Below are 14,478 nucleotides of genomic sequence, written 5' to 3'. Positions count from 1 at the left end.
TAGGCAAGCACAGTCTTATGGTTAGGTTTAGAAGAAGAAACATGGTGAAGATGCACCTTAAAATGACATAAACTGAAAGTTCACACAGAAAGCCCGGTGTTCTGTGACTGATCCCACCACAGCAGCATGTGCCATCACTGCTCGGGACTGCTTCCTTGTTTACTCCCATCAGGGCATTGGTCACGTCATTGCAGCCCTTCAAAATACAGGATATGTGTTATGCATGAATTTGGGTGCAAACATCTACTTGGAAACTAAAGAACTTGGTGATTATAAGTTGGCAGTTAAAGGTCAAAGGTTCAACCATGAGGTGGTTATTCTAGTCTTTACGTTTCAACAGCACTGTGGTTAGCATATGATTACGTTTAGTTACAAATAACGTGGTTATTTTTAGGAAAATATCATGATATGGCTGGAAATGCCACTGATGTCTTACTGAAAAAACAAACAAAAAAACAACAGTTTTGTTGTTTGTTGGTGTTGATAGTGTTCTGCAGCCTTCTCGCCTGGTGTCACAGCACCCACTACTCCCTCCACCTCCAGATGAGAAAGTTCTGTAATCAGAACTGTGTCACTTTGGAGACATAGTACATAACATACAAATGTTTTATCCAGTGGTTTGCAAAACATTTAATTCTGCTGACTGGACTGGAAATGCACTGTATTAATAATATATTGATACTTTTAAAAATAACTTAACACGTGCTGCTTTGCTTAATACAAAAACACAAATGCTAGACACACACAATAGGTTAACACATGCACTGATGCAGACAGTAACAGAAATCCATGAGGACCAAAATGGGAACTCTGTACTGATTCACAGCAGCATATGTGACTCCTACATGTCACCACATACAGCGTTTCCCAGATGGCTCCTCATCATGCAAAAGTCAGTCTCCTTCTCTTAAGCTCTCCATCTCCGACGCTGTCACAGTCCGCTCCCCTCCCTTTGTCTATTCCTGCCCTTCATCATCACTGGAGGTCATCCTATTTTAGCACTTGCTCAAAACGGAACTGATCTAACCCAGATTTACACGTGAAAGGAGAGTGTGTGTTTGGGGGGTTGCAATTGTGTCTCTGAAAAGTCAAGTGTGTGTGTGTAAGTGTGTCAGTGACGCAGGATGAGGGGAAGCAAAAAAGCGTTTTGTAGATAAACGAAAAACAGAGAACGGAGAGAGTGTATGAGATTATTGACGAGTGGAGCGCATCAGCTTCATCACACAGTCATCATGGGCAACTTGGCGGACCGGGTCGGGCCTAAGAAAAGGTTCGTTAGAGAGGCGAGCTCTCTTCAGAAGCACCTGCTATCTGACTCTGGAGACGTAAGTTTTACTGACTGATGGTTTGGCTCAGGGTGCACTCACCGGTTTTAGAGATGGAGATTTACATTGTTCTTGATGTCAAAAAAAAGGATAACTTTATGGTTGTTAAATGCTACTTGTTATTGCTCAGAGGTAACTTTTCATAGTCTGAAGTGAGTAATATCCAAAATCATTTGCATATAGTTGGATTAAAATGAGCAGTATGAACATTTCAGACTAAGTATATCTGACTACAGTGTGCATTTTCAGTGGGCTTTGTTGCACTGAGGTGACCATGATGATTTTTCTCAGTAATAGTAAATTGTATGTTGCTGTTCCTAGAGTTATACTGTACCAAAGCATGCTGTATAAATGTGGCTCTGATAATGGTTGCTGATGTGCGTGAAGTTTCTTTTGAAGATGAAAATGGCATTAAGTGCATGGTCACCCATTCACCACTATTTTCACTAAACTGCCGCTGTAGCCATTAGGCACAGTGCAGTTGTCCATAATGATTTTAAAACCTTGTATAAACTCCACTCACCAGTCGCCAAAGCAAAGCAATAACAAGGACTAAAACTACTTACCTTATCTTAATGTAGATTTATGTTATGTTTTAGATTCGTGCTACTTCATTGGTCAGTTGTTTCACTCCAGTTTTAAAACATGAATTGTCTTTTGTACACTTGAAACAGCATTTAGAATGTGATTACTGAGAAGAGATGAGATAAGAGGCAGCAAATGCAGAGCAATGCCGCCAAACTAGGTGAAATCACAGTGTGATGGCTTGCTCGTAGGCCGTGGAACAGCAAGGGAGCTCTGTGAGTAGCCTAACATAGCACAATGTTGTGCATACAAATACTCTTTTTTTCCCAGAGGTTTGTGCAATAAAAGGTCACTCTGTTCCTGTTTGCATAGGATGACGTTTATGTGGTTCTTGTGGTAAATGACATTGCAGTTTTGAATTGATTACGTCAAGTGCGCTGTTGATGCTTTTTCCAGGAGAGATGTTTAACATGTCTATAATGATGTACATGTATAAGGGTTTATTATACATGTTTTTTGTGTGCACATGCAGAGAGACAACAGTGTATGCACTTTCTCTGTGCTTTCTGGCACATCATTGACTGCATGACATACAGGCTGTCACTTGCAATTTGAAGGCAAGGTGTGAATGATATGCACCCAGGGGCTTTTGTCAGCAAAATACCCATTTTATGGTAGCCATCAATAACATGGCCAGGGCAGGAGCAGTCTCTCGGGGGTCTGATTGGACTGAGATGTACCTTCATTGCAGTTAGCTCACAACATAAAGTGTTCTTTGCTTTTGTCTGATTTAATACACCAGCACAGATTGGCAGGACTGCAGTGACTATACATCTAAATATGATCACGTAAAGACCTCCATCATAGCAATGTGATTTGATTTAGATCTGCAAACACCAATAACTTACCCAGCAGCGCTGGCTTTAGTGATGAAAGTGTTTTTTCTAAGCTGAGCTGTACTAAACTGTGGTTTACCTCCCTATTCCATCAGGGCTAATGGTAACCAGCATCTGAATTATTCACTGACCTTTAAGGGAAAGTGTGCCAAATAATTTCCAAATTAATAATTGATCTTCCATTTTCATTGGTTCTTACTGTATTTAACAATAAAAGGGTTTCACAACAACTATCAAACACACAGCCATCAAATTCACATGACGATCACTGATGTTACTGAGTGTTAAAAAAAAAAACCCAGATGTGCATTGACCTTAATGCTAATCTTATCTACGGCTCGAGTTAGTACATTCATGCTGATGTAATCAAAGCATAATTGATTCAATTATGTAAAAAAGTCAAATGGTGGATGAAATCAATGATCATGACGAAAGAAAGCACACAAATCTAGTGCTGCTAAAAAAATCGACTGAAAGAAACTTTTCGGGAACAGTACATGAGTTCAGAAAACCTCCTTGAGGCACTGTCATGTGCTTATCATCCTCCCTGGTGGCTATAGGAAAGGCTTTGTGCCAAGGACTCTAGTTTGCATGCTCTTTTCATGGCTGCTTTGTCTGGGCAAAACACAGAAGAGCTGGAGACCAGAGAAAGAAACTAGAAATAGATGAAAGAGTGTGGGAAGTCACTGAGTGAAGATGAAATAACATTCCATGCTTTCTTTTTTTGGATTGTAAGCATGCATTTGTTTGGGTCTGCAGTGCAATTTATTGACAGTTAATTGCTCCAGAAGGAGTCACCTTTCAGATTATATATAATATAAAGCCTGGAAGCCAGAATGTATACCCCAGCATAGACTAGAGGTCAACTCCAGCCTGAGGGGAGTGTCTTTGTATTATATTGCACTATATTGCTCATTGTGTCCACCATCATTGTAGAGAAACACACTTACACACTTATTGATTTTATAGACTTGCAGGTCTCAGATTTAATTTTTAGCCATTCCTCAGTACAGGAATTTTGTTTTATTTTATTGCTCTGTAAAGCACTTTCATACCCTGTTGTATGAAATGTGATATACAAATACAGCTGCCTTGCCTTACAGTCATAAGACAGTCATGCATGGGAACCAGACAAGACCTCCTTTACCTTACCCTGACCTCACCACATCTCCTGATCTGTCTTCAGATGTATGACTGGGGACCATGTCTGTACAAATGCTTTTTCCAATCCTTTTTCCAATCCATGTCATAATATATAATCAATATGTCACTGCATAAGTAAAAACTTTGACCTGCTTGTGGCTCTGCTTTGGATACATCTTGGCACCGTGGTTACCAGATTCCATGGCAATACAGTCAGTAGATGTTGGGATATTTCACTAAAAGCAAAGTGTCAACTGTAATGGTGCAGCCCAGTCACCAGAAGAAATTGTTGGCATTGTACACTTCTGCAAACCAGGAGCACGGCACATTTTCACATTTCAGATGTATCATATCAGCATGTCTAAAGTGACATAGTGTAACCTGATTTGGTCATCTCGAGTTAAAGGGGATAATAGATGGTGTAAAACCTTGATGAGGCGTCTGCCAAGCTGCAGACCACAGTTTGTGACCAACAAAACACAAAACTGGTTGTGTTCTAGTGAGTCATTGCTGTGTTTTCAGTGGCATTTTTTCAGAGTTTTTCAGTTACTTGTCGCTGTCTTTCTAACAGGGACAGTGCCTAACGGTGTTATTTTACCAAGGCATTGCTGCTATTCCTGCTGGAATTGTGGCACCAAAACTAGGTATTTTTCACCAAAACATGATCTTTTCTTAATCGTAACCAAGTGGTTTTTGTGCCTAAATCTAATAACACGTTAAGGACAGCATTATGTTTCAACGTGTCTGCTACATAATAACATACATATGTAACACATCTGAGGTTTGCAGAAATGAACAACGACTTTTTTTTGGCAACTCAGGTTCATGGTAGTGCCACAGAAAAAAATCTAAGAATCACCAAATTTACTCGGCGTCAGTCTCTGGGGAGCGCAAATGTGTTTACTACTTTTTATTATAGTCAGTTTGTGTTGAAGATGAATCATCCCCAGAGCCATGTAATGGAAAACAGAGCATTAGTGGCATCTACACCCAGTATTGTACCACAATTCAGCAAGCAGCTTTACCATCATTAGTTTGTCACTTAACTGGAAGCCATACATCTATTAAATGCTACAGTTAAAGCTTTAATACTTAAAAGTGAGACCTGCACTGCAGAGAAAATGCAGAGAAGAGGAAGGTTTTGGGAGTAAGAGTAATGGCTATACCAGTGTGCTGATTAAGTCAGGCCGTGAGATAACAGGACAGTGACGTGCTGGTAGTTTTATTTGTAGCTAACTCAATTGTGATGGGATGACTACCCATGATACCATGTTCAGCACCAGTATATGAGCTATGACTAATAGGGTATGACGCTGTTTAGTGTGGCAGTGTATAGGGACTTGCTGCGGAAAACCTTTGATGTCAGAGGAAGATGGCTGGATATGATAACACTTGATATAACAGACACTTCACATTTATATTTCACCACGACTGCTACTGAGATTTTCTTTCTCGAAGGTATCTGGAAAGCCATTATAGACAAAACATACTCCACAGTATCTCACTATCATTATCATAATCCTGTAATAGCAAGTGCAGCCGGTAGCATTATGTCTCCATTTAGACCTTTTTTACTGCCTTATAGAGATTAACGTTGCCACATTTAGGATATCTGTACTCATTCTAGTGCACTCATCTTAAGCAGTGTGCACATTAGACTTTCTTCTGTGTGTTTCTCATTGACTCATGCACTTTTTAACTGTTTGCAATCTACTTTTAAAAGTAAGCCATATCTGCTTCCCATGTGCACACTGTAGCTGAGTAAACTCCAGACAGAAGTCCATCCCAAGAGCAGAATTAATTTTAAATCTGCAATGAGTGCAAACAAGACAGAGATAATTGAAGCTGGGACTGAGCTGGAGTTGTGATTAGGGCTTGGTGGATCTCAGGCTGGAGGGTCAGCTGGGATGGTGGGAGGGGTTTGTGACCCATACTGGTGCTCTGCTAGCCCTTTTCTTTGTTTGTGATAGTTATGCAACAACGGAGAGCAAAAACCTCCAAGCAAATTATGATGACCTAAAAACAAATATATTTGAATTACACAGTTTTTATGGTTTGAAAGACTTCCCCAAAAAGATCTGAAAATATGCATAACATTTTCCATGTGAATGCAGATGCATTCACATCTGTGCACTAATGAAGCTACAGACAGCAGTCGATTAGTTTAGCTTTGCAAAAAAAAATCCCATTGGCTCTTTGTTTAGGGAACCAGGGTGGTGCTCACTAACATGCTGACCAAAAAAAAGAAGAAAAAAAGAAGAAAAATGGCCATCCCTGCATCACGCTATGGCAAACAAGAGTAACAGCACATGTTTTACAATGTTTGTTTGATCCATCAAAAAAAAAAAAAAAAAGTGAAAAGTTGTGTGTTTAAGGGGGATGTTTTGCTGGAATATTTCTTGGAGGAGAGCAGTGAATTTCTGGAGTCTCCGCTCAATGCCTCGCACGATTCCAGGAAGTCCCTGCTCCTAACCAAGAAATATTTTTGGCATGTCACTATTTCAAGTATTGATGCTGAATTCAGATAATCTAGCTAATTTGAAGCTAGCTATTTCATTTCAAGCATAAACCTGTGAGACCGTCTTCTCCTGAAACCCTTGGCATAAAAACAAATGCGTGTTTTCTAAAGCATTAAACTGTGCAATATATATGTGATCTTTCTCACATGAGAGAAAAATGTTAGAATTGGGTCCAGGCAGTATGAAAAGCTGATAACTGAAAGTCTGCCCGTTCAATAGTATTTCGTTCTTAGGCTGTCACTAAAACCACGCTAACCTGTGCTGAGGCAGCTTAGGTGAGCTGTGTTGACAGCACTCCAATGACACACTGAAAACTCATGTACCAGATGGCTCAGGGGGAGGGCTTCAACCAGGGAGCACTTTAATCAATCTGATTATGGGGAAATGCTGTTCTGTATTTTTAGCCACTCCATGGCAGGCCAGTGGCCATTCATTGAATTTTGTTTCATTAGCTCCCATGTTTATCTCTTGAATGGGTGGATCCATAAACAGAGGTAAACGAAAGTAGGAGCTAGAATAAGGGAACTACTAGCTATTGTATTTTGGCTTATAAACAATTCTTTTGTTAATCGTTTAATGAATAAGATAAAAAGTAACTCTGTTATTCCAAAGATAAGGGCTTTATTGACTGCTGCTGAGACTGACAAATGACATTTTGTCTTGAAAAAGGGTAAACTATTGTTTCTAGAGCTGCAGCTTGGGTCACTGACCGGATGATCTTTAAGGTCACGTTGTTTCTTGGCATTAACATGAAAATCTCCAAAGACCTGCTTCCACATCGTCAGAGAAATTCCAGTGAATTTCTTTCAACTCAAAACACACAAAATATTGAAGGCGATTTGTTCCTAGCTAATTTTAATGAGATGCATTTTTATTTTTGAAGGGACTGGTATTTTCGTTTTAACCCTGACAGAAAACAAACATTCTGAATGCATCACAAAAGTGAAGTAGCACTTCAATCTGGCTCAAACTAAGAGACAGCTGTTCTTGCAGCGCCAACATTATAGAAAGCTCCAGCTGGCTCCAGACGATTCCTGCCCAAAACATGTGGTCTGTGACCAGCTGTCAACAGTTTACTCATTTGCCTGCATATTTTAACTGATGTAATGTGATAATGTGCAAGTCACTGTCAGAAAAACTATCCCATAGAAATGCAATAATGCACAGTTAGGCAGCAAAAATGTATAATAATGATAAACAGAAATAGCAAGAGAGAAGGAAATTGATTTGCGGGAATTGATGGCTAGAGACAAATAAACAATCATTAGTATTCATAGCAGAGCATAATTCATTTTGAAGATATGATGCAAAAGGAAATGCACTAATGTGTGTGCTGTATTACTCATAATAAGAGTTACCTTTATTCTAGATCCGTCATCATCTGTAGTTATAGCTCACTGCATGATGTCAGTGAGTGGCTACAGTATAGTATGCACTTAATGCCTTATACTTGCACAACAAGACTGTAAACATACACACTTCCTCTCTTTGAAAGATTAGGATGTAAGCCCTCATGAAGCACTGAGACCTTTGCTATGACTCACAGAGCAGAGTCCCAGCGGATTGCCTTTTTGTTTTACTTTTTAATCATTTTATGTTGCAAAAGCTACAGTAAGACTGTATGTACAAGTTCAAACTGGTACTTTTAAAGCTGCGTCTGTGTGCGTGGATGCAGGTGCATGCATGCCTCTGGGACCTTGAACTGCTCCATCACAGATGTGTTTTCTCTAATGTGGGACAGTGGGGAGTTGCCTGGAAAAAACCTGTCCATATGAGGCAATGTTTTCTGGAAAGCCTGAGTGTATGCATTATTTTTACAGGATTACTCATCCCAAATAATAGTTAACTGAGGCTTGAAAGTAATGGAAGACAGAGGAAGTGAGAAATCTTATATTAATCAGCTATGAGTACATCCCATATCAGTTATATGGAAATTCAAAATGCATCCAATTGACGTTGACACATTTGACTGGATAATTAGATAGTTGTTAGGTAATTCTCTCTCTCTTTCTCTCTCTGTAATATCTGGCTAATTTCTGGGACATTTCTTCTTAAATTGCACATGGCGTTCTTCTCACATTTTTTAAATAAATCAAGAAAGGACAACAGATAGCTGGAATAAAGTGAACGTGGTAAACACAGAGGCTCTTGTGCTCTGAACCAGCGTGACTCAAGACAGCAGCACTCTATTATTTTTCATACTGTCAAGGCGGCGCATTACCGCTGCACTTCTGTTGTTTACCTTTCACAATAAAAAAACAACTTAGATTACTCAGAGCATTTTTCTAAGAAGCAAATCAACAAAATAGTTTACACAAGTCCCAGATACATATTTTTAAAAACTTACTACATAATCCCATGGCTTCTTTCAGTAATCTCTGAGCCTTTTCCTTCTTGATCTGTCTCTGTGCAGTGCTCACATTTAGTGGTAGAGCTCTGGGTGTATGGCTACAGTGTTTGTCCTCCTCTTGGTAATGTCAGGAGAATCTCAGCTTGATCTGAACTTGGCATTTGCAACACAGCGCCATGCAGATTTCTTGCTCAAGTTGAAAAATTTCAACTCAGATGAATGTGGAAATAGTCTGAATTTCACTTTGCATTGCCTTGCCCGTATTTGCATCTATCTGCATCTTTGCATTGGCCTTGTGTGTATCTCACCATGCAAAACACTTCATCACATTCAGTGTAAAAACACCATTTGGGTTCATCCTCTTGGGACCACTAATGTACAATTTTTTGGTAGGACGATTGCCAGACATAGAGCCCCATAACCTTTGTGATCACAGCCCCACATTTCAAGTAGGCACTATTCTGTCTTCAAACCTAACCTCATCAGGAACCAAAGGTTACAGGAATCTCTCTAGCTTGATGACCTTGCACTCTCCACTTCACCTGCTGGGGTTTGAAAAGGTTTTGCTGACCTTCCTGACCCATAGAACAATAACCTTAGATAGAATTATGAGATTTTCACTGAGAGCAATATCGTAAGGGTTTTTCTCAGGGGCTAGTTGTTTACATTGAAGTCGGCATGTGCGTGCGTGTGCATTAGTTTAAATTATTATGGCCTCTCCTGCACCTTTATACACTCAGATTCATTTTAAATGATGAATACCAAAGAGCATCAACATTGATTTCTGTCCGCTCTGAAAAAAAGCCTATTTCATCATCTTGTGGTGCAGTTGAAAACAATTAGGCTCAGTTTCATAAAGGCTTTTGGTGCTCTGTCTTGTTTTTGTTTGTTTATTTCTTGAGCACTAAACTTACCTCCTTTTTTTTTCTGGCAACAAAATATTCTGTTCCACTTCCCCTCAATATTCAAAAGTCTCCATTTCGTTCTGCACCTTGCATGCAGTACATTTTATGCTGCATCAAGTCAAACCCATCTTGACGTTGCTACCATTAATACAGGCTTTAAATGCCTTTTTACCCTGCATTAGCATCACTAACACTGACACGGCTTTAACCACCGAACACTCTGTGACACAAGACCCTACAAACAGCAGCATCCCCATCTTCAACAGGACATTGAGTGACATTGAAAGAGACAGATAGTCCAAGGGCTAGCAACACAGAATGGCATGGAATAGCCCATGCAGCCAGGAAACAGGCAAATAAACTAGCATCATGATTCACCACTGACCAGGGCAGTGAGCGTCAAGGAAAGCCCCGAGGACTCCAGTCAATCTCCGAAGACTTGCACAAAATGGAAAAATCCTATTTATAGCCTGACTCGTGCCCAAAAATGTCAGGATACAAATGTTTTTCCCTGACACCGCCGGAAGCAGAGCAACCGAGGTAGATGGAAATGATCAAATTGGAAAGAGGAGAAACAAAAAAAAAATGTACTTGAGCACCAAAGGTTCTGTTCATTTTTTATTTTAATCAAAAAAGTGAGCAATAATGAAAACACATGCCAAAAAAGAGGATGAGCGGAGGTGATGTTTATGGGGGTTTAAGTGTGATAGTGATTTGATGGATGGTACGCTGTGAACCATATATTTCATTTTTCAATATAAATGCTATAAGGTGATCCTATGATTTAGTCTATAGCCATGAATCATCATGTCAGAAACATGCATGTGCACTGAATTATATGAGTCTATATGTCTGAGGAGTTTAAACAAGAAGACATTTGCTACATTCAGAGGGGAATTTTTCAAAAGTATAGCCTGACTTTTGGGTCTGCTAAACCTGCATGAACAATACAAAAACACATGTAATTCTGCGCTGTCTGACAAAGAGCATTTCGGTGCTCCTGTGCTACTGTATATGTATTCAAATGAGATAATATGCATACATTTGGTGCAAAAGTGGCCTTTTTCTATGTAAATGAGCCCCACTGCAAAAACAGTCCAAATCACAAGCACTAACAGCCATATGCAAAAAAAATTATTACCATTTCTGGAGGGTTGTTGGTAACTGAAGCACATGTTTAAAGTGGCCCCACTCGGCACTGACCCAAATACATTTTCTCTCTGTCACGTTTCAGTTTCTTGCCCAAAGTTTTGAGAAATGCCTCTGCATCACGTCATTCAGGGTCTGTAGCACAGGGTCTGAATATTTCAGGTTTTTCTCTTCTCTGCCCTGGAACTGTGACAGTGTTTTTGGCCCAAAAGCAACATTTATTTTTTACCACATAGATAATCACAATTAGACACAAAAAGGGGCAAATTGCACTCAGTTGCAACATTTCACAGGCTTTTTTGCATTGCCGTATCATTAGCTGGTGTCATTTGTGAATCAGACCTTAGGAGGCAGATAGCAAGTGATTTACAATTCATGGTGTTTTTAGCGATACATTCCATTTTTTGATTTCCACAGACGACCAAACAATGCTTGCCTGTTATGAAGTAGGTTATGAAGTAGGTTTAAGAATGTGGCAGAGCAAAAATTTTGCCTGTCAATAAGAAAATAATGATTTTTAAAGACATGCTTTAAGTTTTTAACCTTGTCAAAGGTATACTTCACAGGATTAATGGTTACTTTTTGTAAAAACGCTTGCCAGAGGATGTAAAAACTAACCCCAGATTCCCTCACTTTTGGTGTTTTGCCTGCACTGTGCCTTGTGGATGCATGCTGCTCAAGGTCTGGCCTGGTAACTGAGTACGCTGTGGGGGTACATGTTCACAGATGTACCGAACACAGAACATAAGAAGAAATATCACACCTGCCTATAAATATTACACATTTACTGTGGCTCATAAGAGATGACTTGTGCGTAAGTCTATGAATTGGTTTTAAGGAAAATCCTGCATAGTATATATTTTCCATGTCCATATGGTGTGTCTTACATGCTACAAGACATATCATAAGCAATATACTGGAAGTGCAGTGTACCAATGACAGTTAAAAAGTGGATCACATCACATCAAAGGAACCAATCCTGTCAACCTGCAGGAGGAAGCCAGGTGGAGATATGTACCAGTATTTTGCAAGTTAAATTTCATCTTCACATTAACTTGTCAGAACTGGCGATTGGGAGCAAGGTTTATTTTTAACATTAGCAGCAAAGTATTGGCCATTTGATAACAAAGTCAAGCCGCAGGCTCATGTTATCTACTACTGTTACATTTCTATGAAGCAACGAGCAGAGTTGAAGGTGAGCAGGCACTCTTGAGCTGCAGGCGAGTGGCTGGTTGAGATAGAGGTTGGGAGCAATTTGCATATTCATATGTCTGCGCGTACTAAATTGAGGCAAAGGTGGTCAGTTACATTTAAGCCATTTTAAGACATGAAGAGTTTGGGGGTTTTTTTAGGAAGAAAATTTCTAAATATATAATTCTGGTGAACCGGGATCAGTTTTTATGGCTTAAATCAAACACCAGCAACAGATGTAAACACTGATGTAACTTGAAAGAAATAGTTGTGTCTATTATACAGAGAATATTTTAAAGTCAAAGCTTTTTGTCTAGTTTTTACACTGAGGCAACTCCAGACTTGAAGTGATACTAACTGGCACAAAATCTTCAAATCTTAGACATTTTACTCCCATTATTCCCGTAACTTTTAAAGTGGTCTTTTCAGAAGCTATATTAGCATTTGAAGCAAAAATCAACCTAAAATGAGTCATCTATTTTATTAAAGATCCATAAGATCTGTGTTTTATCAAAAAATGTTTTTCAGGGATCATGACCAAAAAACAAATGGGGCCATTAAACTATTAGAGATTTAATCTGGACATTTGTGAGATCAACCACACGTTTTGGATGTCCCTGAGTGTCAGCTGAGGGCTATTTATGTCCTTTTTGAGTGAAAAGCTATTTGACCAATCTCTGCCAACTCTAACTTTAACCACTGCTTGTTAAATATTTATTCTCATGTATTTCTCGGCAGGAGTTTATTGATTTGTACCCATTTAGGAGTGCCATCGGTCACGTACTCATTTTGTCAGCATATCAAATTCTGCCTGAAGTGGGCACCAACCCTTATCTAATTTCACTAATGCTGCCGTTTTTGCTACCCAGAGGGCTGTTCCACTTTGCAGTCTGTGGTGTCATGAAAACAAAGTTCAGATTACAATGTGCAAAAAGAAAAAGCCTGAGTTGAAACATGCAGACGCAAACACAACACCTCTGATACTGTACTTATTATTTAGCTCTTTTGTTAGTCACTATCCTATTTTAACACACTCGCTGCTCTCTCATCATCTCACACAAAGGCTCATTCATTCTTGTACATTCATACCTTCTAGTGTCATCCTCTCATTTGCTCTGTCGTGCTATACACATCTCAAACCCTCTTACTGTCCATGGATCAGGAGATGCTTCTTCTTCTCTCCTCTGAAAGTAGATACCTAATTGCCCACTGTCTTTTCCTCTCTCTCTCTCTCTCTCTCTCCCTCTCTCTCCTGCTCTCCCTCCCTAGAAGTGTGACTGCCTGCTCAGCCTGGAAGCCTATTCAGCAGACCAGAAGCGCCGCGTGTGTCAGTGCCTGAAGGACAACATTGACAAGCAGCTCCAGCTTCACAGGAGGGAGCCTTCCTATCCACATTTTGAACAGGTATGCCACATGGACACGCACATGTACTGTATGGGAGTATTTCCAATTTCATTCGAGGCCAAAGATGAATCAGGAAACACATGAACACATGGGAATGCATATTTTTGTGCATGCCCTCATCACAGATCCCCTGTGAATACCACACTCTCTAGAGCAGACTCTCAGTCAGTCACATTCAATGCTTTCCTGCACATTCCCATCATTATGATTTTCCACTTAGCTCTTACATTTCTTTGGGCAAGTTTTATGCTGTCTGTTATCTTACTGGATTTGAATAGTTGCACTGCTTCAGTGGAGTGTCAACTCTGGGCAATTTAAGTCCTGCTTAGCTCCATTTGTTACGCCGAAAGAGGGGTATTTAGCAAAAGCAGATTTCTGTTACTGCACTTATGTATAAGCTGAACTTTGCCTGAATTGTGTTTGTTGTGATCATTTGAAACACAAACTACAAGATTTGACCAAGTCCTAAGCACTGTGAGTACTGAGTGTTTTCTCAGTGTGCCAGTTGGCCTATTGTGTGGTGACAGTGATGAAACTACATATTAAGATAAAATATCTTCAGTGTGATTTGAGTTTGTAAAGCCAACTGCTTTGTTTTGTCTTTACATCGACATACTTGTCTTTTTGTTCAGTGTCCATCTTGCATTATAAGCTACTGAGCAGTTGTTACTTTTTCCTTGAAAAAAGATGTACAAATGTGTTACTGAAGAGTTGCTCATTTACAAACCCAGCAGACATGGAGCATAGACTGTATATAAAGATGGCCAACACATCCCCAATTACCCCAGCTATGTCTAAATGAAGCCAAAGTATTTGGGATACAGCTGCTGCCATCTTGTGCTGGTGGCATCATTCAGAGCCAGATTCTGCACAGTAGTGACGTCCGCAGTGGGGGAGTTCCTGTCAAGACACCCGTATGACCAATTGTGAGCAACACCATTGAACGCAAGTGCGCATATTGGTATACACAACTGTAAATCATGCCAGAAAACCCCCTTTTTTAAAATATTAAATAACTCACTAAAACCAAGCTTATCAGAAAAACGATCACTTGAACAAACTTTAGGGTGA

At 39.7% G+C, this 14,478-nt stretch overlaps 1 protein-coding gene across 1 annotated transcript in view; it reads left to right on the top strand.

Moving 5' to 3' along the window:
* The window catches only part of rgs3a (regulator of G protein signaling 3a), a 146,837-nt gene that overhangs the window by 62,978 nt on the left and 69,381 nt on the right, over nt 1–14,478 (top strand). The window contains exon 12 of the mRNA XM_042509299.1: nt 13,273–13,407. Coding sequence (XP_042365233.1) covers nt 13,273–13,407 — 135 coding nt within the window. The remainder of the gene's footprint in view (nt 1–13,272; nt 13,408–14,478) is intronic.

This window comes from Plectropomus leopardus, chromosome 20, assembly GCF_008729295.1.
Source record: "Plectropomus leopardus isolate mb chromosome 20, YSFRI_Pleo_2.0, whole genome shotgun sequence".
In the NCBI taxonomy this organism is placed as follows: domain Eukaryota; kingdom Metazoa; phylum Chordata; class Actinopteri; order Perciformes; family Serranidae; genus Plectropomus; species Plectropomus leopardus.
This window is presented reverse-complemented; position numbering and strand designations above follow the sequence as displayed.